This window comes from Crotalus tigris, unplaced genomic scaffold (genome assembly GCF_016545835.1).
Source record: "Crotalus tigris isolate CLP2741 ecotype Arizona unplaced genomic scaffold, ASM1654583v1 scf7180000017672.2133156, whole genome shotgun sequence".
NCBI lineage: Eukaryota > Metazoa > Chordata > Lepidosauria > Squamata > Viperidae > Crotalus > Crotalus tigris.
Genome location: NW_024096557.1, coordinates 1,519,407 through 1,542,944, shown reverse-complemented (window position 1 = coordinate 1,542,944; position 23,538 = coordinate 1,519,407). Strand labels below are relative to the sequence as shown.

Genomic DNA, 23,538 nt, shown 5'->3' with positions numbered 1-23,538 from the left:
TACCTCTTTCTCTCAGAATTTCTAATATATTATACCAATAAAAATTCACTCCCTGCTTTTTATTTTTTAATAATTGCAGTTAATGCAAAATAATGATCAGTGTCAAATCTAATATTGCCTCTACTGAGATGATACATTCATTGAGTGATGGAGTTTAGTCTAATACAGCTTTTCTGCTTTCAGTTACCCTAATGCACTATCTACTATGATGTTCAAACTGAATAGCATCAGCTGAAGTGATAAACTATAGATCATTATTTAAATGAAGTTTAATTGAATAGCAAAACATTTGTTTTACATGTCAATAAAATTAGAGGAATACATATGGACAAGGAGATTCAGTTATGTCAAACAGTTCATCTAGAAATCAACGTTCTTTGTACAGACAAAAGGCTGCAACTATTTTATGAACTTACACTTGTTTAGATCTGAGCGATTTTACAATATACAGTGGCAGCAAAGATACTGTTCACACCAAGAAAACATACTTTGTGACAAAATAGTCTTATGCACAGTTTTGAAAGGATGCTTTGGCTTTTAAGAAAGCACAAGATCTGTTTTATTTCATAGGACAATTGTAAGCTATAATGATTGGCCTGATTTAATCTGTTGTCTGTAAGTGGTATTACTTTTAGTTACTTTATGTTCTGCTGCATCCTTATAAACTGCCTTGAGCCATGCAAAGCAGACAGTTTGCACATTTTGTATAAATGATTATATTAACAAATTAAATCAGACAGCCATGAAATTCCTGACAATCTTGTGTAGAGTGTCACAAATTTAATGCTTTCTGTTGTTTTGCAATTGCTACCAATAATATAGCACATTACAAAGACTCCTATAAAGTATATGGAGAATGCTAATGGGGAGTTGAGTTGAATGATAGGCTGGCAATGACATGAGGCCATGGTTATGCTTTGTCACTATACGTCAGAATCCATATCTGGGTTCTTTAGGGTTAATATTGTTTTGGGGCTTCATTCAGTTTCTTAGCCACAAGCTTCAACTTCCCTGTCTCTTGCTGACCGTAACAATATAACTTTTATTCAGCTCTTACATTCTGAATGCTCAAGGTTAACCAGTTCATCCCTTTTGTGTTAAGCATTACTGGGGTAGATTTCAGCCACCCATCAATGACTGCATGACTAGATTACAACTAATTTGCCTTTGCCATTCCATCGAAAGGAATGAATCCATATCTTTTAGATTGCGATGTCCGGTTGTATCAATTCTTTTCTGATTGTATACCTTGCTTCTTAAATTGCTTCTCTTCTGCCAAAATTAGTAGTAAGCAATATAGATAAAAAGCACACTTGGAGTGGGATGGCATATTAATTTAATAAATTATTATTTATTATTATTGTATTTCACAACTACAAGTAGTTTTCAACTTATGACCTTCAATTCACTTAGTAACCATTCAAGCTTATAATGAACCTGGGAGGGAGGTATTTACAATTTAGTTCTGAAGTTCTGAAGGCTGCCTTCCCTGTGATCATGAGACTGCATGTTGGGCACTTAGCAACTGACCCTATTTACAGCCATTTGTAGCATCCCAGGGTCGTGTTACTGCATTTTATGAGAATTCTACCAAAAACCAGCATTTACTTCCAGTTTTTGGCAAAACCGGACCATTACACTAATGACAGTGGCAGTTGCTTAATGATTGTGGCATTCAACTAACAATTGCCACAAAAAAGATCATAAACTTATGTCAGTCATGTGAATGATCTGTTTTATGACTATCATGAATTATGATCATAATGGGCAAGTTCCATAAGTCAAGGACTATCTGGTGTCTGCAGGTAGGCAGAAAAGTTAATCTCAATTGAAACAGCAATGCAAGAGAAAAGGCTATTCGCTCTATCCCTAAAAATCACAGCTCTAAATTAATTAGGATTTAAAAATTTATAGGGCTAAAATAGGGCATAGAAAAGGTATATAAAGCAAATGAAACAGAGCAAATAATTTATATATTTATAGAACAATATTTCCAATACATACATATTATCTGACATATACTGTACTCTTAGTCTAGTTAATCTGTGCAAAACTGGTTTTACAATGGAATTATATATTATCATAAGATAATAAACTCTCTGATATAGTTTCCCATGTTATAGTATGTGTATTGCAATGAAAAAAATTATGAAACCCTACAATATTGATAGCCTTTGAGTGGGAAAGTATAAGTAGTTTTAAGAATATTTTAGTAAGGTCTCTAGCAGTTGTTCAAGTACTGATTTTTTTAAAAAAGTACTTGGAGAAACTTATTTCCCAATATTATCTATTCATCTGTCCATCCATTCACAGAAAATGAAACAGCAATTCATGGTATAAGATGCATGTAGATCATATGGGAATGAGGAATTCCATAAAGAGCCAAGAGTAGGCATAAAATCATCAATCAGGTAGAATTAGAAAACAATCTGATTATATTTGTACTCTTTTGTGGTTTGTATAATAAAGGGTTATTTTCATTTTTACAAGCAGATTGTTTTCAAGAGAGGTGTCCTTATTCTGCTCAAGGGCTATAAGCTCATTCTCTGCTTTCAACAGGCAGAACAAACACTTGGTACCACATGACAATGCATAAGCAAATGATGGTGAGAAAATGAGACAAGTTGTGGCTAACATTCTTGACTGTCTTATAAGAATAATCTGACTAATGTCAGAATGATTCCATCGGCATTGACAGAAATAGCTTTAAGATCCCTCCAGGTATGTTGAAAACTTTAGCAGAGGTTATAGCTAATATATACTAGATGCCAAATGATTAGAGATTTTTAGAAAGTTATAAAGCAATAACATTAAGGACCTTGACTTATGTTGATAAGCTGAAAGTTTCACTTCTATAATTAGAAGGATGTCCACTGGAGCTGGACTTTCTGTATCTTTACAAATTGTCTTGTATTATGTCTAATAGTTTATACGTGATCATATCTAGAAAATGATAAAAAATTGATTGGTTTTTAACAATTCCAACTGAGTAATATCCCTTATTAATCATTATTTCACTATGCATTGATTAACTATATTACACTGTAAAAAAATGATGGATGTTCCCATTCTAATGACACCTCTCACCTCTGCCTGAAAGTCATGGAGGAAGCAATTGTAATCCGTAAGCAAAGAACTGTACAAACAGAACAGGGTCTAGAAGACATGTTAAACGTACATCAAAAAATAACTACTGGTAGGAAGGTAAACATAGAATGGTTAAATATTTGTTTCTAAGATAAATATATAATAAATATATATCGGTAAAACACTTTTTCCTGTATATTAATAACAGAAGTTTATTTAAATAGTTGATAAAGCTACTTGTACAATAGTCTCCTGCTAATAAAATAGGCAAGTGTTATTTCTTCTAACCGCAGGCAGAAAACTTTTAACTTTCTGAAATCTTACCAATAAAATCTAAAAAGGACTGATACACTGAATTTTCTGTCTTGCAATCAAGACCAAGAGTTGCTTGGGATCACATTAAATTTCCATCCTAATTCAGATGATGATGATGATTGTAAACAGATATAAGCATACACAAATATTTTGGGTTATATCATTCTTATTTTACTACACTTCTAAGTTGGATACCAATTATTCTTTGGGGAATGAAGGTGGTGATTGTCTGGTACTCTATTAGCTAGGGTACCTAACAATAAGAGTCCAATTTTATCATTAAAATCATTCTTTCCAATTCTCAAAACATCTTAGAACTTAGATTAGAACTTGCTAAAGAAGAGGGATTATACTGTCTTCCAGTCGCATGACTTTTTTAACAGTTACCCCTTGCTCTAAAATGATCATTTCCCCAACTCTGCTTGCCTTTACAAAAACCATTAAGACCTGACTTTTCCTCCAGCCCAATTGAATGGAATCTCCTTTTGGTTGTTTAGTTATCCCATTTGGACTCCAAGAGTATACTGGCTTGTCCTTTTTTAGTATACAGTCAAACTGTTATTATGCGTTTGTTGTCTAATACCAAGAGTCACACTGTTTGAGTTGGATGCCCTTAGAAATGCAGTCAATCAATCAATCAATATTAGCTGGAGCACATCAAAAACATTTGCAGCCAAGGCAACTAATTTGGATTCCAATAATAATGAGCTGTACTTCTTGCAGATACATGAAGTCTGGCAAAAAAAAAAGTAAGAAAAAATAGATAATTTCTACTTCTATTTTCTACTTCCAGGTTTTTGAAAGAAAAAAGTATTTTGTTTTTAAATTTAGAGCATTTGTATATATAGTACATAGTATATGTATGCTCACATGTATGCACCTTCACACTAGTTTTATATCCTATTAGACAATTGCTTGAATATTGATTCTATCACAGGCAGTAACAAGGACCTCAAAGTTGAACACTGACTTAATATGTTTCATTTACTTTAGTGCGCTCAGACAATAAGCTCTCAGTGGCTTAATGTTAAGCATGAACCTACAAACACAATTGTTTCTTCAGTAAGCAATGAGTAAAAATTATGGACAATATGTTAATTTGTCAGATGCTGTTTTAAAGGAGCTCCAGTGATGTGCAAGAGTAGTAAAAAAAAATATGTTTCAACATAAACCCTGGTGATGTTATACTGGACAACCTGTGACCCACTGGATCATTGTTTCAGAGATATTTCTATAATATCCCTGCATATTCTCTCCAACCTCCACTGTGCCTCCATGGCATCCAAATCCCCTTGCATCCTCCCCAACCCATGCTGACCCTCTCATGCATGCTCCCTGATGCTTATGGCATCTCTCTCACAGTCCCTAATCTGCACTGCACCTCTTGTGCATTCCCTCCTGCCCTACCCAACCTGCACAATGCTTCTTGTGCACTTTCGTACACTCATGTGCCCTCCCTAAGCCATGCAACACCTCTCAGAAACCACCCTGTTCCAAGTGGTGCCTACTCTTAACACACACAGTGCCTTTCACACAACCTTCCCACCCAGCAGCAGTAACTTATCTGCAACCAGGTCAGGGACTTCCAACTTCCTGCTAGCTTCCCCATTGACCTACCTTGTGGAAAGCTGGAAGGGAGCATTTGAAATGACAATCTCGTATTGCAGCTGATCACGGCTGAAGAATAGCAGCACAGCAGTACTGAAGTGTCCACAACTTTGCCTAATTTCAATCCCATGGGAAACATGGGTCTCAGATTTTGAACACATTCTGTAAATTAGCCCATATGAGGTAAATTGATTACAAAATAATGTTGTCCTGGTGATACACCATTTTGCTTAATTGATGGTTACAAGTAATATATAGATAAATGTGATCACCATATCCAGCAATATTCAGCAAGGTAGTTTAGTACCCTCACGTTACAGATTAAGAAGTAAAACTGTACCAGTGGCTTGTTAAAATAATTAAAAAATATATCACTGAAGTTAGATCGAATTTTCAAGGCTATATAACATATGAACCAAATTAAATTGTGCCATTTACTACAAGATGCAATCTTGATATACTGCATGACAGTCATTACCAATGCATATATTTTCTTAGCCCTGGACCAACTGACTGTTTTTTTTATTGTTAAAAGGTTAGCTTCTGAAAGTTTTCTAACATTTTAAACTATAAATTAGGAATATAAAAACTAGAATTGCTACTTTGCAACTTTTAAAGAGAGAAAACATATTTCTGCCTTTATATCAGAAATACTTCTCATGTAAAAAGCGCTTTGATTTCTTCAGTTGGAAGTTAGTGCCCTGTTTGGAACACTCTAAATACCTACCTATTAAGTAGATTCTGGGATCTATAGGGCAGAGCTCAACACAAGGACCCCCAATGAGCTTTGGGCTTAAGTATAAGGAATTTATAAAATATATAAAGAATTATAAATAGGGAGGGACCACACACATGGGCTAGAAATAAAAGGATATAGCAAAGTATGGGCAAACTGTAGGGAAGACTGTATTCTTATGATTTCACTTATTTTAGTACCTTGTTATTTTAAGCATGGCTAGAAATTACAGGTTTGTGTTCATTTTTTCTGCTTTTACATTATCTTACTGATTCTTACCGATTCTAGTCTGCTCTAGGCAACTGCAAATGTAGGGAGGCACTGTGGAGTGCACATGGGCTGCAGGCAAGCCAGCAAGAACTATGGGTGGGCATTATGAAGCATTTGTAAGTGCTGAGGGCAGGCATGCACTATGGAGCTGGGGCAGATGGGGGTTGCTGCAGGTGTGTACATATTGTGAGCTGGAGGGTTGCTACAGTGCTGAGACCCATTGGATCGGGGTCTTCAAATTTGGCCCTTTTATGACTTGTGAACTTCAACTCTCAGAATTCTTCAGCCAGCGTGCCTGGCTGAGGAATTCTGGGAGTTGAAGTCCACAAGTCATAAAAGGGCCAAGTTTGAAGACCCCTGCCTTGGATTGTGACCTCTGTAGTTGGGTTCCTCAGGAGAAAAAACAGACGAAGTAACATATGAAAGTAACTTGCAATCATCTTATGGTTCCCCATTGCTTGTGGGAAGCCAGCAGGAAGGGGATAATGGCGATTGCATGACCATAGCTCATGGTAATGTCGTAATCATGAGACTGGCATCCAAGCACCTGTATCACTACCATGTGACTACAATGGCCACAACTTCACAGTCTGGTCCTATGTCCCCCTTGTTCAGCATTATCATAATTTTGAATGGTCAGAGTGGTCATAACTTGAGGATTAACTGTACAATCCACCTTTCCTTAAGCTCTCAGAACACAGAGATTATACTGTATCATGTCCTCATGACATAGGGTTTTATATGACTTCCCCTCTCATTTTACACAATGTATATTCTTTGTGGTTTTCAATTACAGTGACCCCCCCCCCAGGAAGCATTAATGGAGCTGAATTTTGGTGCCTCGTGGTGATCACTAACATTTAAAAAGTTATTCATCATTCTAAAGATAATAGTTATCATGAAACCGTTTGTGAAAGTGAAAGAATGTGTTTTCCTGTCAAGTTCTAAAGGTATTTCAGACAGTGAATTTGCTACATTTAGAGGATTAAATATATAATTAGAAAATGATGAGGCCTCATATCAGTAATCTGCTCTCTAAATTATTATAGTACACATTGTACCTCAATGTCTAGCAATATTCTGACATCTAGTGGAAAATAAATATAACGGCTGCTTTATTCCTTTTTCTGTATAATGGGACTGTGCTAACTTATATGACCTGTAATTTAATCACATTCACCACATCCTACTTTGCCATAGAACACCTTATACCAGCCAATATATGGTAAAGTATAATTTTTCCAATAAATTAGACTGTTTCTTCATTCTGATTAAAAAATATTAGTGGAATCTTGGAAAAAATAATTTAGGAAAATTGATGTTTTCTTTTCTTGCTGTTTTCAAGAGAATATAATTGGCCTGGAATTACCTCCCCCCCTCCCCCTCACACACAAGACAAAGAATTTTTAAGGCTAAACATAATTTGGCAACCAATAAAGCAGTAAGGTTTTTCTTACAGGAACATATTTTGCATATCCAAGATATAGAATACAAAATACAGAATAACAGAGTTGGGAAAGATCTTGGAGGTCTTCTAGTCTAACCTATACCATTCTGTACAAATGGCTGCCCAATCTCTTCTTAAAAACCTCTAGTGACGGACTACCCATAACTCCTGAAGGCAAGCATTCCACTGGTTAATTGTTCTCACTGTCAAAAAATTTCTTCTTAGTTCTAGGTTGCTTCTCTCTTTCATAAGTTTCCATCTGTTACTTCTTGTCTTGCTCTCAGGTGCTTTGGAGAATAGTTGTCCCCCTCTTCTGTTTAACAATCTCTCAAATATTGGCAGACTGCTACTATGTCACCCCTAGTCCTTCTTTTTGTTAGACTAGATTTACAGTTTTACAACAGTTCATTGCATGTTTTAGCCTCCTGACCCTTAATCATCTTTGTTGCTCTTCTCTGTACTCTTTTGAAGAGTCTCAACATTTTTTTTGTATCACAGTGACCAGAGGTGGATGCAGTATTCCAAGTGTGGTCTCATCAGTGCAGTATATGGCACTGATATATACTTATGTGATCTTGATGCTATTCCTCTGTTGATGCAACTTAGGATTGCATTGGCTTTTCTGGCAGCTTCCACACACTGTTGGATCATACTTAAGTGGTTGTCCACTAGGACTCCCAGTTCCCTCTAATACAATGTTTCCCAAACTTGACAATTTTAAGGCATGTGGACTTCAACTCCCAGAATTCCACAGCCAGCGTTGCTGGCTATGGAATTCTGGGAGTTGAAGTCCTCATGCCTTAAAATTGTCAAGCTTGGGAAACACTGCTCTAACAGTTACTGCTGTTGAACTAGGTGCCACTTATTCTATACCTGTGCATTTGGTTTGCCATGCCTAAGTGTTAAGTCTTACTCTTCTCACCACTGAATTACATTTTGTTTTATAGGGCCCAGTATTTTTTTTATTTTTTTATATAATATTTTATTGGTTTTCCAGTTTTACATTTGAGTATTTAAAAAGCAACATGGTGACTGGGTTAATCAATAGTTCAGTAACAGAAACTTTTAGTACCGATCTCGGGTTACATCATCAAATATTTCTTCTCTTTTTCCCTTAAAATTTACTATGTCATATTTAAACTAGTACATTTCTAATTGCATCAAATTCAATAAAAACTTCATTATTACATTTATCAATGCATTTTAGCTTATATGTATCTTAATAATAATAATAATAATAGTAGTAGTAGTAAAGTTGGAAGGGACCTTGGAGGTCATCTAGTCCAACCCCCTGCTCGGGCAGGAAACCCTACACCATTTTGGACAAATGGCTGTCCAGTCTCTTCTTAAAAACTTCCAGTGTTGGAGCATTTACTGCTTCTGGAGGCAAGCTGTTCCACTTATTAATTGTTCTAACTGTCAGGAAGTTTCTCCTTAGTTCTAGGTTGCTTCTCTCCTTGATTAGTTTCCACCCGTTGCTTCTTGTCCTGCCTTCAGGTGCTTTGGAAAATAGCTTAATTCCCTCTTCTTTATGGCAGCCCCTGAGATTTTGGAATACTGCTATCATGTCCCCCCTTGTCCTTCTCTTCGTTAAACTAGACATACCCAATTCTCGCAACCGTTCCTTATATGTTTTAGCCTCCAGTCCCCTAATCATCTTTGTTGCTCTTCTCTGTACTCTTTCTAGATTCTCAACATCTTTTTTACATCGTGGTGACCAAAACTGGATGCAGTATTCCAAGTGTGGCCTTACCAAGGCATTGAAGAGTGGTATTAATACTTCGCGTGATCTTGATTCTATCCCTCTATTAATGCAGCCTAGCACTGTGTTGGCCTTTTTGGCAGCTGCCGCACACTGCTGGCTCATATTTAAGTGATTGGACCTATCTTAATAGGTCTTCATAAACAATCCGTGTCCTGTTATTAATTTCTACCTAATTTTTAATTTATGGTCAATACTCCAATTTAACCTTTAATATCCATAATTTTCAGCTTTTGGGTAGCCAAAATTTCCCTTATCTCACTTCATAAGAAACTATAATATCTAAAATATACTTTTTACCTACTTGAATATAATTTTATTCTATTTCCTATAAATTTTCTATTTCTCACCATATCAAATCACCAACTTAGTAATAGAATATCCCCTTTATTGGCTCCAATTCATTATATATATTGCCTGGGTTAGTCGATAGTTCAAACATATTCCTAATAATTAATTTTCATTTCCCTTTTAAATCTAATTCTTCGGTATTGAACAAATTAATTCCTTATTTTCCGCTAATTTTCAACTATTTTAAATCTAATAATCAAAATTCCCTTTATTTCAACGTCTCCCTTTAATCCTCTGACAATATAGAATCCCCTGTAGTAAATCAAAAACCCCAGTTTTTCAACCTAATTCTAGCCTTCTTTCTTTGCCAACCAGGCTTCCATACCAATGCTTTTAAATTGTCAAATAGATATCCCTCCATTCTTGTATATGTTGTCTGAATTAAGGCAGACCATTTGATTGCCCATTTTCTGAGAGAACTGGTTGATTTGTAATCGTTAAATTGTCGTCCTAGTGTCCCAGATCCCCATATTTGCTCTGGTATAGTTATCTTCAATTCGATCTGGTCTTCTTCTTTCTCAAATTTCTTCAGATTTGTATAAAAAGTCATTTCCATTTTTTAGGTTGTTGCTTCATTGTCTGGATGTTCAGTAAACTGTACTTGTTGGTCACTTAAGTCCTCTGTCTTGGTATTCAGTTGTTCCATTTCTGTTGTTTTCTGGATTGTTGGTTCTTTAGTTGTAATCAAAATTTGGCTTTGTACATCTAAGTTGGCATCTTGGGCTTTCTTTTTGGGTCTCATTTTCTCACAAGCTGCGAGAATAGTTTCATGTATTAATTTTAGCATGGCAAGGGTTTTTTGCTGATCTTCCTCCATCTCTATCGCGAAGTTGTAAATAGTCTTTCTAGTGAAGGCTGTTTATTGAGCAAGAGTCAGTAAAAGTTCACCTTCACAATTCAAAATTCATGGAAACCAATTTCACTGCCCAGCTGTTCTCTCACAGCTGAATCCCTCATAGATAATACCAAGGTCAGGGAAATCTTATCTGGGCTGTGAGCCAAGTCTCTTTGTAGCAAATAAGAGATTGCAATTCCAAGCTTCCCCACAAGGTGTCACCGATACCATTTAAAATTGTTGTTTTTTCAATCCCGGACTTTTCTAGATTCTTTTCCAATTTAAATTTTTTTTTGCAGATAGAAATAGAAAGTCCCAGTAAGAGTAGGAGATTTTTTGGTCCCCAAGTTCCAAAGACATATAGATCCAATTATATTAGAGTGTTCTTTTTGATGCTTTGATTACCCTGGGTAGTCAGACGCCGCTATTTTTAGAGGATGCGAAAGAAATTCCCTTCCCTCTCTCTTCACAGGGGGACAATACTTCAGGAAGCTTTTTACAGGAAAATACTTAGGGTAAAGAGAAGGTAAGATCTCACCCAGTTCCTCCGCATTGCTTTCAGAGTGCTTGTTAGTGAGTTTGACTTCGGCTGTCAGCAGCTAAGTGATGGGCCATATTGCTATGGCTAATCTTTTTCCTGTCGGTTAGAAGACCTGCCCCAGATCAAGCGGGATAAAACCGGACAGTGGGGACGGATATTGCCCCAACACATCCGCCAACGCTACAATGGCAAACTGGAAGTCGGCTCAGTGTTGAAATCTGTCAAGATCCTTCTGGATTTGAAGCCTATCTTCTAAAGTTTTTGCTATTTCCCCTAGCTTGGAATCATCTGCACATCTGATGAATCTCCTTCTAACTATTCATCTAAATTATTTATAAAGATGTTGAAGAGTACTGGACCAATGACAGAATCTTTGGGTACCCTTCCCCATTGAGGACTACACTTTTGAGTGCGATTTGTCAGCCAGTTACAAATCCATTTGGTGGTGATGCTGTCTATCCCACAGATAGGTTTGATTCACTTAGTCAAATGCCTTACTGATGTCCAAATATACTATGTGTACAATATCTATATATGTAGATATATAGATATACATATGTATATATGTGTAAGTCCAAGTATACGACATCTACAGCATTTTGCTGGTCCACTATAGATTAAAAAAAAGTAGGGGTAACTTGGTTTCTCAATTCAGTCTATGTATCTGGATTATGCACTAGAGACACAAAATGGTCATAGGCAGCCATGCAAGTCCTCTAAATAAATAAATAAATAAATGACTTACACTTCATAAATACTGGTGAAAAATGTAATTGGCCAAAGAATGACAAACTTACTTCCTGTGCAATTGGATTGTACACTGTAGATGGATACAGACTTTCATAGATGATTAATCTAAACAATTTTTTTAAAAAACAGTAAGAATAATAGAAACATTTTGGTCAATGAAGTAGAAGAAATACTGGGAGAAATGTCTCGATATTAAGGAAAAATAAAGTACAGGGAAAGTAAAATTTAGTGTACCTCAAATTTCAAGAAAAATATTAATTATAATTATTTAATAAATAAAAAAATATTTTAGAATGACAGGTTGGATTACATGGCATGACTAGCTAACAGAAAATGCAGCTCAAGATGAGTAAGAACAAGTATAAAAATTGCAACAATTCCAGTAAGAAGAAAATAAATGAGATATATTAACAGAATAATGGAATAACAGAATTGGAAAGGACTTTGGAGGTCTTCTAATCCAACACCTTGTTCAAGCAGGAGACCCTACACCAGAGGTCACCAATCTTTTCACGCTAGTGGCCCAAAGGAAAGGGAGCAACTATAAAATTTGTTTGTGCAAACAGGACCACATGTGAAAGGGATCACATGTACCCACGATGCTAGCAGCCCCATTTGTGCAGGTGCTGCTGCTAGCTCCGTGTGCATGCATGAATGGGCCGCACAACCCTCATGGCACTAGCAGCCCTGTTTGCACATGCATACATGTGCTAGCCGCTGCCTCTGCTCGCATCATGTGCATCCCTAAACATGCGCATACTGGCTAGCCTGTCCCGCGGCCCAGTGGCCATGGCCCTACACCATTAAAGTTTGCAGAAAAAGATCAGTAAATATCTGAAAACAAAAATGGTACATATAGGAGATGGAAGGATGAAGAGATCAAATATATAATTGGAAATTGGACTAGCATATGGTAAATGGTATCAGAAAAACTAAAGCAGAAAATGAATTGAGGGTGGCAAAAGATGATATGAGGAATTTCTTCAGGTACAATAAAGCCTCAATTCCATTCAGTTTACTATGAACTCTATGAAAATTTCTGTTTGGATATCACCTCCAAATAACTGACTCCAAATAGTAATAACTATTACTTCTTAAGCAATCTGGACAATTGGTGTAATTTAACCATTTCTGTCAATTTAAAATATTTAATTTATGAAATAAATTGAAACATGGAATATAAAACATCAATTATATAATTACAAAGCTGATATAAATTACAAATGATGTAATTTATATTTAATGGATATTTGGAGTTAACAAATATCATTTTCTCTAAATGGCTTGTTAAATTGACTTCTTGTTTGCTTAAAATAAAAGAGGAGGAAACCAGTGAATGTATTACCTGCTCAATAAACCAATTAATTCAGAAAAGGCTCATTTTGGCTCAATGTTCTGCAACAAGAGTATTGTTCCCACAAACAATTGTGAAGAGCAAACAAAGGAGCATAACTGAAGTGTGGTCTTTTCCAGGAAAGCTTATTTGTTTCTGTATGGATATTCAGAACAGAACATTTTCATCCCAAGATACTAAAATAACTATTGATTGTCTGACAAACTGTTATGTATTATCTTTAAAGAATTCTGGATAATGGGTGAAATAAAAAATGAATGAACGGAGAATACATGCCATCCCCACTTTAAAAAAGTGGGCTGGGGAGAGAAAATGCAGGTGACTACAGACTAATCAATCTGATATAAATAACTTGGAAGATTTTAGAGCAAATCATGAAGAAACTAATATGATGGTAAATTTTAAACGATGTAGTGATTATCCAAAATCAGTACATTTTCCTCAAGATCAAACATATTCTTCCATTAAATATATTACCAATCAAAAAATATGGTAACGTAAACAGTGATGTTATTGCCCTTCTGATGTGAAGGATGAAGCTATAATTGTTTCAGAGGGGGCAATTCTAGCATAGTGGAATAACTCCAGCCTGAGTGGAACAGATCAAGCAAACACTTAAGACCCCCACCCCCCTCACTGATAGACTCTGAGATTCACTCACTAAGTAGGAGATAAAACAACAAAAGCAGATGGGCAGAGCAATATACGTCAATTGGGCATCTAGGTAGCTCAGTATGGATTATTTATTGGGCTCACCCTCTTAAAAGGACAATTTTTCAAGTCTCAGCTCTGCCGTGTTTGCCTTCTTGCTTTCTAGTTCCACCTCATTTTGTCTCTCATCTTTTTCTTGGATTTGTCATTTGTTTCTAGATTTCTAGTTTATTAAACCTTAAATATGTAACAGCTGCTGTGCGCTATGGCTATAAACAGGACTCTTTGCTTCTAAAAGTTCTGCCTGATTTGGACTGTGGCACATATCCAGATTGCTAGCACTATGACTTCCACAAATTCGTCCAGCCTGTTTTTGATGCCATGTAAGCTAGTAGTCAGCATCACACTTCATAAGACTGTGAAAGCTGTATTTATTTATTAAGACATATCTTTATTAAAACGTATGTCTCACTTTCAGCAAAGCATGTGTTAACATATCCCATGGCATTCTGATTAGCATACTAAGTTGAGCCTTGATAGCAAAACAAGTGGCTTCTTAGAGCGTATTTATCAATACTCTTGCAACTAACCAAGCCTACTGAATAGGGAGATACATTTCAGTTCCGAATCCTATATTTTTCAACATTTCTATTAATGATTTAAGCATTCTCTTACCTCTTTATTAAATTGCACGACACCAAACTGCGTGAGACATGTAGTTTGATTAGTATCTTAATGAGACAGAAATAAAATACAAAATGTACTTTTCAAAAAGTATTGAACTTTTTGAAAACGTAACTACTCCTCACCGTTGGAATTATATCCAGATTTCCAAAGTCCAAACCTGAACGCTTTCCCGAGACGATACATATTTATATAAACGGTTAGTGGAGACACAATGTAATTTTAATATCGCAAGGCTAATACATACACTAATGTCTAAGAAATAGTGAGATGGACACCATTTACAACCACAATTACAAAGATTTAACCAAATCCCGAAAATATCAGTGCAAAGAAACGAGAAACAGGAAAAGGGTTTATAAAACGCCTGCCCATTTCACACTACATCACCGGGAAACTTCCTTCCCGTCCCATCAGACCTTTCGTGGAGAATGGTGACGTGTCTTGGAGCGCCTTCACGCAAGAAGCGCCATTGTAATCTGCGTGTTGCTGCTTGGGTATCGTAGTTTCTTCCCAATAAACTCTATTGGCGTCTTAGGCGAATGAGACTACACTTCCCAGCATGACCCGCACCACGCGAGGGTTTTCTAAGCTCTTCAGCAGAAACTAAGGTACAGTCAGCAACCCGGTAAATGATACCGGAAGCCGGGTAGCGGAGTAGCATCCGGTCCTTGTAGGACACGCCAGGACAAAATCATTAGAAATGGCCGGGGAAATGACGGTGTTGGGTAAGTATCTGTTAATTGGAGCTTTTATCTAGTTACTTCTAGTACATCGTTCCTTTCGGTGAATATAATGATTTTCTCCCTTCCGTCCTGGGGAGACAACCGAAGTATGGTATTTGAATTGAAACCCATTATTCAGGATCGTAATGTGCCAAACAAACTGGCTCTGCTACCATAAGTCATGGTAGTTGATTAGAGATTTCAGTGGTAATAGACACAAGTAGCATTCAGGTGACAGCGGAATGATCACCATCATGTTCTTTTGAACTCAGAAGGAAATGGAAGATCAAGTTGGGAAAATGGGGACTTGTGTTCCGAGGCTTAAACTAAAATAAATGTAGTGAGAAGTTTCAAAATTTATTCTTTGCGGGTTTTTCTCTGCGTTTATCTTAGTGGGAATCGATAAAGCCACAGGAAAAAAGAACATTTGTTAATCTGGGATTAGAGGAAGCAAAAAACCTTACGTTCCCCTCCCCACCCGGATGTAATGTTTAGGAATTTGTGTGTGCGTCCTATCCAGACAGAGACAAACCTTATTCGATAAATTGTAAGAATGTTTAACTCATATGGCTAAATATGTAAAACCATTTCTAAAATTCCTAGCATAGTTTCAAAATGTTTGTTTTCAAGTGTGTACTTTCTAATGATAGAAATCCGGTGTATAGTTCAGGGAGCATATTGTGAAATGCTCATTATAAATGCTAAAGAAATTTATAACTTTCCAAACAAAAAGTGCTGCACATTGAATAAAGGAGAAAAGAGGTTAATAATGATAAAATGCAATAATACATTTACAAGACACTGCCGTTGTATTGAAGAAACAGATGATACAGTTGTTTATATTGGAATGAATTAGTTGATTTTAATCACTCTTTCCCCACCCACCCCATTTTTTTTTTTTTTTAGGTTCTGCTATTTTGACTCTTTTACTAGCTGGATATCTAGCCCAACAGTATTTACCTATGCCCACGCCAAAAGTAATAGGGATTGACCTTGGTACTACATACTGTTCAGTTGGAGTGTTCCTTCCTGGTAAAGGACAAGTGAAAGTGATTCCAGATGAAAATGGACACAATAGCATTCCAAGCATAGTGTCATTTACTGAGAATGATGTGTATGTGGGATATGATGCACTAGAATTAGCAGATGCAAATCCACAGAATACTGTGTATGATGCCAAGAGATTTATAGGAAAGATCTTCACCACAAAGGAACTTTTAAATGAAAGCAGCAGATATCCATTTAAGGTAAAGTTAACTACTTGCCGATCAATGATTTTAAATAATCACTTTCTTTCCTGTTGGGGAAAAACTGGAATGCTTCCGATCTTATGAAATGTTCATGCCCAGCTGCTTTATTGAAATATGTTACTGTTATGAAACTTAATTTTTTAGTGGCTTCTTCAATTATCAATTGTATTGAATATGTGTATTTAATATGGATTATATTGTATGCATTCTGTTTGTCCCTGGCTGTAAATAATGAAGATCAGTTCAGGCATTTGTTTACAATTAAGTTTCCGTAACATATTCTGTCAGGTAGTTCCCAAACAAAATGAATGCTATTTATAAAGTGCAGAGGTAGGTTTGCTTACAAGGAATAAGCCTTGTAGTCTTAATCATATTCATTTTCTTTTAAGTTTGGGTTTGTTTTCCTTGACAATTTTTGGCAAGATTCCACGCATCATTAAATTAGTATTTGTTTACTCCAGATGCACAAAGCCCTCCTAACCAGCTCCTTATTTGTTTTTCCTTCCTTTTCTCTGCCAGTGTCCAACTAATAACTCAGGTATCCTAACAGTTATAAGGGATGATTTTACTTTTGAGTTTGTAATTGCGTTGTTCATACTTGTATGTTTAAAAGCATTTGGGGAAGAGTTTTTGTGTGTGAATATTTTTCAGAGGAAAATAGTTTGTGTATATGTGACAGTTTAATTATTTTTAATGAAATATGCTGCTCTTCTGTGTTCTGTGGGTTTTTTTGTTTTTATTATTTTGAGAGAGGAGTTAGGATATTTTCCTGTGTTAACTGTGAAGTTCTTGGTTTGTGGTAGGCAGTTTATTTAATAGGGTATGTGTTTTTCTTATGCATTTCTTACAATATATCACAATTTTCCACTTACAAAATGTGCATTTTCTTATCCTTCTTTGGAGGCAATTATGCATTTGACGTTTGCAGTTGAATTTCTCACTTATATCTTCTGCTCACATTTGTGTGAAAAAATCTGGTAACAAGGAGAATGAGGATCCTGGAATGTGCATGTGAAAATCCCTCTTTTCTAAGCTGCTCTTGACTTTTGCTCTGCGGAATTGTAAGAAAGAGGCATTAATACAAGAAAGATACAAATGATAAATAAAATAGAACATCATATTTAGATTTAGATTTGGCATATAGAATTGTATGCAAAAATTTAGGCACTCTGTTTAGAATAATCCCTAAGAAAATAGAGATGTTTGATGTAGTGGTTAAGGCACCTGGCTACAAACTAAGAGACCATGAATTTTAATAAAGCCTTAGACACAAGGCCAGCTGGGAGACCTTAGACCAATCCTAGAAACAAGGCAATGGCAAACTGCTTCCTAAAATTTTGCCAAGTACTGCAGGGACCTTGTCAAGGCAGTCACCATAAGTTCAGACTGATCCAGAGGCACCCAGATACACATAAAAAAAGAAGCGGACACAAATTCTACATAGTACAAAGTATTTCTGCAAATGTGAACATGTTTCTATTAATATGCCATTGTTTAAGATTTTAATGTATATAGCAAGCGCAGATATTTAGAGAACCTTTCAGTTAATACTTTTAATATAAAGGAGAAATTTGTAGCTCAGGGTTGAAATGAGGGGTCCTTGGTGTTCTCTATTTTCTTGCAGATGTTTCTAGGTAACATCATCAGTGCATATCAGGTATCATAATGATATTACCTAGTTTGGGTAATGAAATGTCTGCAAGAAAATAACCAAGTTCAGAGAGTACCAAGGATCCCTCATTTTTAGCAGTTCTTTTGGCAGAAATAACAACTACAAAAATTTTCTTATAGACAATTAAGAGGCTCTTTATTCTTACTTATTTCTGCAATGGTCGTAAGCGTGAGAAAGGTCACGTCACTTTTTTCAGCGCCGTTATAACTTTGAACAGTCACTAAACAAATGGCTGTAAGTTGATTACCTGTAAAGTATTGCCTAATTGTCTGTACTTGTCCAAATCATTGTTTTCTTATTTTGAGCTTGTAAGCAACTGGTCATAAATAGTATTGATTCAAATTTACAGAAGTTGTGTTTATACCCAGCAAGCAAAGGTTGTGTTAATTTCATTTTACTTGGGAATTTGTTGAAACATACAGTTTGATCAAGAGTAGCTGAACTTTGGAGAACATATATAATGTAAACAAGTGCTGAACATTGTATTAACCTAATTAATTTTTGCCAGAAATAAACCATGGTTTGTTTTCCACATAGCTGAAACCAGTTACGGTTAAATAAAATAAATATTGTACAGCTTAATATGTAAACTGGGCCTATGTTAGATAATATGTTTCGTTTTTTGCTCCTTTTCTCTCTCTCAGATTCTTAACAACAAAGGAACTGCTGAATTTTCTGTTGTAACCAATGAGACTATTAGGGTAACACCAGAGTATATTAGTTCTCGGCTTCTTTTGAAATTGAAAAGGATGTCAGAGGAGTTTCTTGGAATGCCTGTTTCCAAAGCAGTTATTTCAGTGCCAGCAGAGTTTGATGAAAGACAGCGCAACTACACAATTAGGGCAGCTCGCCTTGCAGGTGATGCACATATTTTTCACACTTTCCTTAAACTCAGTTTTCAAAGGGTCCTAAACGGGAGCAGCAATGAAAGCATAGGTTTTATTTGCAACATTTGAAGCCACAATGAAATCCCTGAGTGATTAAAATGAATCACTGTAAATACAAAGTCAAATAATCTCTATTTTAAATACATATTGTTCAACTCTTTGTTGAAAGAGTTCCAAAAGTAGACATATATTAAGTTTTCACTTAAATTACCATAGTATTATATTTGACTTAAAAAATGTACAGTATACAGTTGTTTATGCTTGAACATATATTCTGTTGACTCTATAAAGTGTGTTTGAAATTGAAATATCTTTTTATCTTTGTAGGACTGAACATTTTGCGGGTAATTAATGAGCCTACTGCTGCAGCATTGGCATATGGCCTTCACAAGGCTGATGTATCCAATGTTCTGGTAGTAGATTTGGGTGGAGGAACCTTGGATGTCTCCCTGCTAAGTAAACAAGGAGGGATGTTCCTGACTCGAGCTATGGCAGGTAAATAAATGCTTTTATTAATTATGTGCAATATTTGTTTTAAATTATCACTTACTACTGTCTATATTACAATTCGTGACTGAATAATGACTGAACACAGAGATCATGCTTCTTCCATCCAGTGTTTCTTGTCATAATATGAAAAAAGACGTAAAACAAATGGAAACATTGCATTAATCATGTCAGCTATTTATTTTATGTATTGTGCGAATCTAGTTTCTCTGGTGTTTTGAACCATGATTTAGCAAGATATGTAAATTTAATTACAGAAATTCTGCCAGTGGTATTACAGTTACCATGATTTATTCATGCAAATAAGGTAACATGTATGGTTAAATACACATGATTTTAGCTTAAATCATATCTTTTTGATATGTATTTGCAGTTTGCCAGTACACCGTATTAAATATGGACTGTTAGCTGTAATTGATGGCCTATTACAGGTTCAACTAAACAGTTTTTTACAGACTAGGTTAGCAAGAATAGTTTTGTTAAGCCCATGGCAGATGTAACACATGTTCTATCTTACTGAGACATCTTACTCTTCCCCAAGTGTTTAATGCTATTCAAGCTATATCAATTGCCCTATCAGTTATCTGATATATGTAGATTTTGTCTTTTAGGGAACAACAAACTTGGAGGGCAGGACTTCAATCAACGGTTGATGCAATTCCTCTATAATGAACTCCATCACACATATGGCTCTCTGCCCTCTAGAAAAGAAGAAATACATCGTCTCAGGCAGGCTGTAGAATCTGTCAAATTAAATTTGACAGTTCACACTTCTTCAACAATCCAAATTTCTCTTAGCATGCCAGAGAAGAAAGACCAGCATGAAAATTTGCAAAAGGATAACAGACATGAAAATAATTCTTCAGAAACTGAAATGGAAGAGCACAGGAAAGATAGCTTTTCAAAATCTCTTGATGACACATGGAAAACAATTAGCTTTGAAACAGAAATTTCCCGAAAACTCTTTGAGACATTAAATGATGATCTTTTTGAGAAAATCCTTGTGCCCATTGCACAGGTACTGGAAGAAGGACATCTACACAAGGCAGAAGTAGATGAGATTGTATTAGTTGGAGGTTCCACCCGAATTCCAAAAATACGTAAAATTATTACAGAATTCTTTGGAAAGAAACCCAACACCTCTGTTGATCCAGACCTAGCTGTTGTAACAGGAGTGGCAATCCAAGCAGGAATTGTTGGGGGATCTTGGCCTCTTCAAGTTAGTGCTGTGGAAATCCCAAACAGGCATTTACGGAAGAAAAATTTCAATTGAACTTCAGTGTTCTTGCATTAATATTTTTAATAATATAAACAAAGCAGAATTCTATTTGTTCAACTAAATTATATTGGCGTGATGCTGGACTTTCAGTGTACATTAGTTCCTCCCCATCATTGAAGAGATTCAGAAACTGGATTTTAAAAATATTTCATTTCTCCTTGAGTTAGCAGAACAGTGAGCTCATTATTTAACGAAAGCCAATGATCAGAAGCTTCATTCCTGAAACTTTATTTTATTGTCCTGCTTTAATAATGAACAGAACCTCAAGACTTAATTACTTGAATAAGGAACAAAATAATTTGAAGTAATGATGACAATAGTGTTGGTATTGTATCCTGATATTTCTCAGGAGTTTGTATTGATTGGGCTTGGCCTGACATGGAACAGTATTAATGTATATCAGTGAAGTTCCTCTTAAATGGCATTTAAAAGCACTTTTCTTAACATTGTGTTCAAGCCTGACTATGGTTTAAGTACTGTCAATTCTGTGTCTGTGTTCATTAGCACCATAAACTGGGGAGCTGCCACTCTTAATATCTAATAAGAGGCAATCATTGTACACAATGACTTCCTATATAGAAGTGGGCACTAGTTAACCATTGCTGATTATCTGACAGAATGACCTTTTTTGATGTAATACAAAACTATTGAGTAGTGTTATAAAAATGAACCTTGGGTTCATATGCTCCCCTTTTCTCCAGCAAGGCCATGAGGAGATTGAAGGTAATTGCTTCCGTTTTCAATTTATTGCAGTTTAGTGTTATGCCTTACCCCTAAATTATGGTTAATCTTAAATATGGAATACTGAAACATGCCTTCTTCATAACGACTGTTTGAGATTGGCTTGCTCCAATAATTCACAATTCAAGCTGACCATAGTTAGTTTATGGTTTAGCAACATATGGATGTCCCGTGGATTCATACAAAACTTACAAGTCTACGTGGAAAAGTAGTGTTATATCACAATGAAATAAATATATGAATTTTCCCTAATAGTCAATTCAGTTTCAGGTGAGTTAAAATTATACCTGTGCAAAATACTTTAAACTGGAGACAAATTATTTTGACTCTGTATGAGTGTTCTAATACTGTTCCAACCATACTGAAAGTTTGACCTAAAAGCAGCCTATTTTTAACCTTTAAAATATGGTGAGGTTTAGAATTTCCACTATGGTTAAAATGTTATCAGAACACTTCTGGAAAATTGAAAAAAATGTTTCAAATTTTAAATGGACATTTAAAGCTGGAGATGTTTTGAATTTGGAACATTTTTCATATCACTGCATGATAATAATGATAAACATAAACTCTGTCTACATGTTAAGATTTAACTGCTAGTCCGATGCAGGGTGAAGCTTTTTAACCATTCCATAGAATATCTTTTGAAGGACCAAATTTAGCCCATGCTGTTACAGAAAATAGCGAAGACAAAAAAAAAATTGTTTTGACAACACTCCATTCTTTTCAATAAAATGTGGGTATTTTCAGGCTGCTGATGTCATAAATATTGAAGTATATATATGTCCAGATGCATAATTAAAAAACATGGAACTATTTTCAAATACTTAAATGTCAAAAAATAAATTACAAGAAACATTGCATTGTAAATGTGACTGAAGCGGTTTATAAATTCATAAATAAAAAAATATGAAATATTTTGTGTATTCCTCTACCTTATTAAATAAGTGTGATTTTATCTGATGCATAGCCTAAACAATTTTTCTGATCGTAATGTTCAGTAAATGTAACTGAGGAAGTTATTTTTTACATTTATAATTGCCTTCAATCAAACGACTTTCAGTTGGCAGCATTTGAGTACTTTGAATAGCAGAGTTTGTTACAGTTCAGTGCTGATGATTATCGCAAGAAGTAATTTTTTGATTCTTGGAAAAAAAAAATGGAGTAGTTTTCAAGGATAATTGGGATCTGTCCTGTCTGGATAAAGATATTTTGGGAACTTCTAGTCTTTATGTAGGTATTGCCAATTATATTAATATCAACAAGACCAGCAAATGAGAGATTAGACAACCATTTGTCTGAAATGGTATAGGGTTTCCTGCTTGAGCAGGGGGTTGGACTACAAGACCTCTAAGGTCCCTTCCAACTCTCTTATTCTGTTCTATTCTAAATATTTTACCAGTACTAGTGGTTTGGGGGTTTGGTTTTAGGGTGCTTTAAACTTGTCATCATTTTTTTTATTTGGTAAAACAAATTCCTTTTCAAATGGAGCAGTCCTTCAAAGGCAATTTGTGATTCTTGAGTTTCAAGTTTATGACTATCATCAGTTTCATAAAAATATTCATGATTCAAAAGTACTGTATCATCCAGAATGTGCAATATTTAGCATATTAAGTCAGTTATTTCAGAGGGAACTTAAGAGCTGAGCAACAGGAAGGAAATTCAAATTAAACAAGCTGTGTTTGACATTCTTTGAGGGTATTGGAGAAAATTGTAACTCCTTGGAGTGGAGTTTTAAACAATAGTATCAATAATAAATTGCTTCTCCCTTCCCCCCCCCCCCGCAACGAGAAGAGAATGTGTACTATCCTTTCATAACCTTGTCAACACAAGACCACATCCTGTTATTTCTAAACCAGTAGCAATGCTTCCATATATTACTATGGTCAGGATAACACTTTTTACTAAAAAAAAACAAATAACAATTGCCAAGGCAGCATGTTGATCCTTTTTAAAAATTTGAATGTGTGCTAAGAATAGTAACTAATGATTGTATGGAGGAAAATAAACTACAAAATAAATATTACAAAAGTGTATGAAATTTAGTTGTTAAAATATATTTAAAAGAATAAATATACCTGAAGTTAAC

General features: G+C 35.4%; 1 protein-coding gene across 1 annotated transcript; it reads left to right on the top strand.

Annotated features, from left to right (window-relative positions):
- The first annotated feature begins 14,962 nt into the window (after positions 1-14,962).
- On the top strand, positions 14,963-22,366 carry HSPA13 (heat shock protein family A (Hsp70) member 13). The gene is made up of 5 exons (XM_039337235.1): positions 14,963-15,119; positions 16,023-16,363; positions 18,683-18,896; positions 19,253-19,420; positions 20,044-22,366. Exons 1-5 carry the CDS (start codon positions 15,095-15,097, stop codon positions 20,703-20,705), a joined length of 1,410 nt encoding a protein of 469 aa, XP_039193169.1. The 5' UTR covers positions 14,963-15,094; the 3' UTR covers positions 20,706-22,366.
- The last annotated feature ends 1,172 nt before the right edge of the window (positions 22,367-23,538 follow it).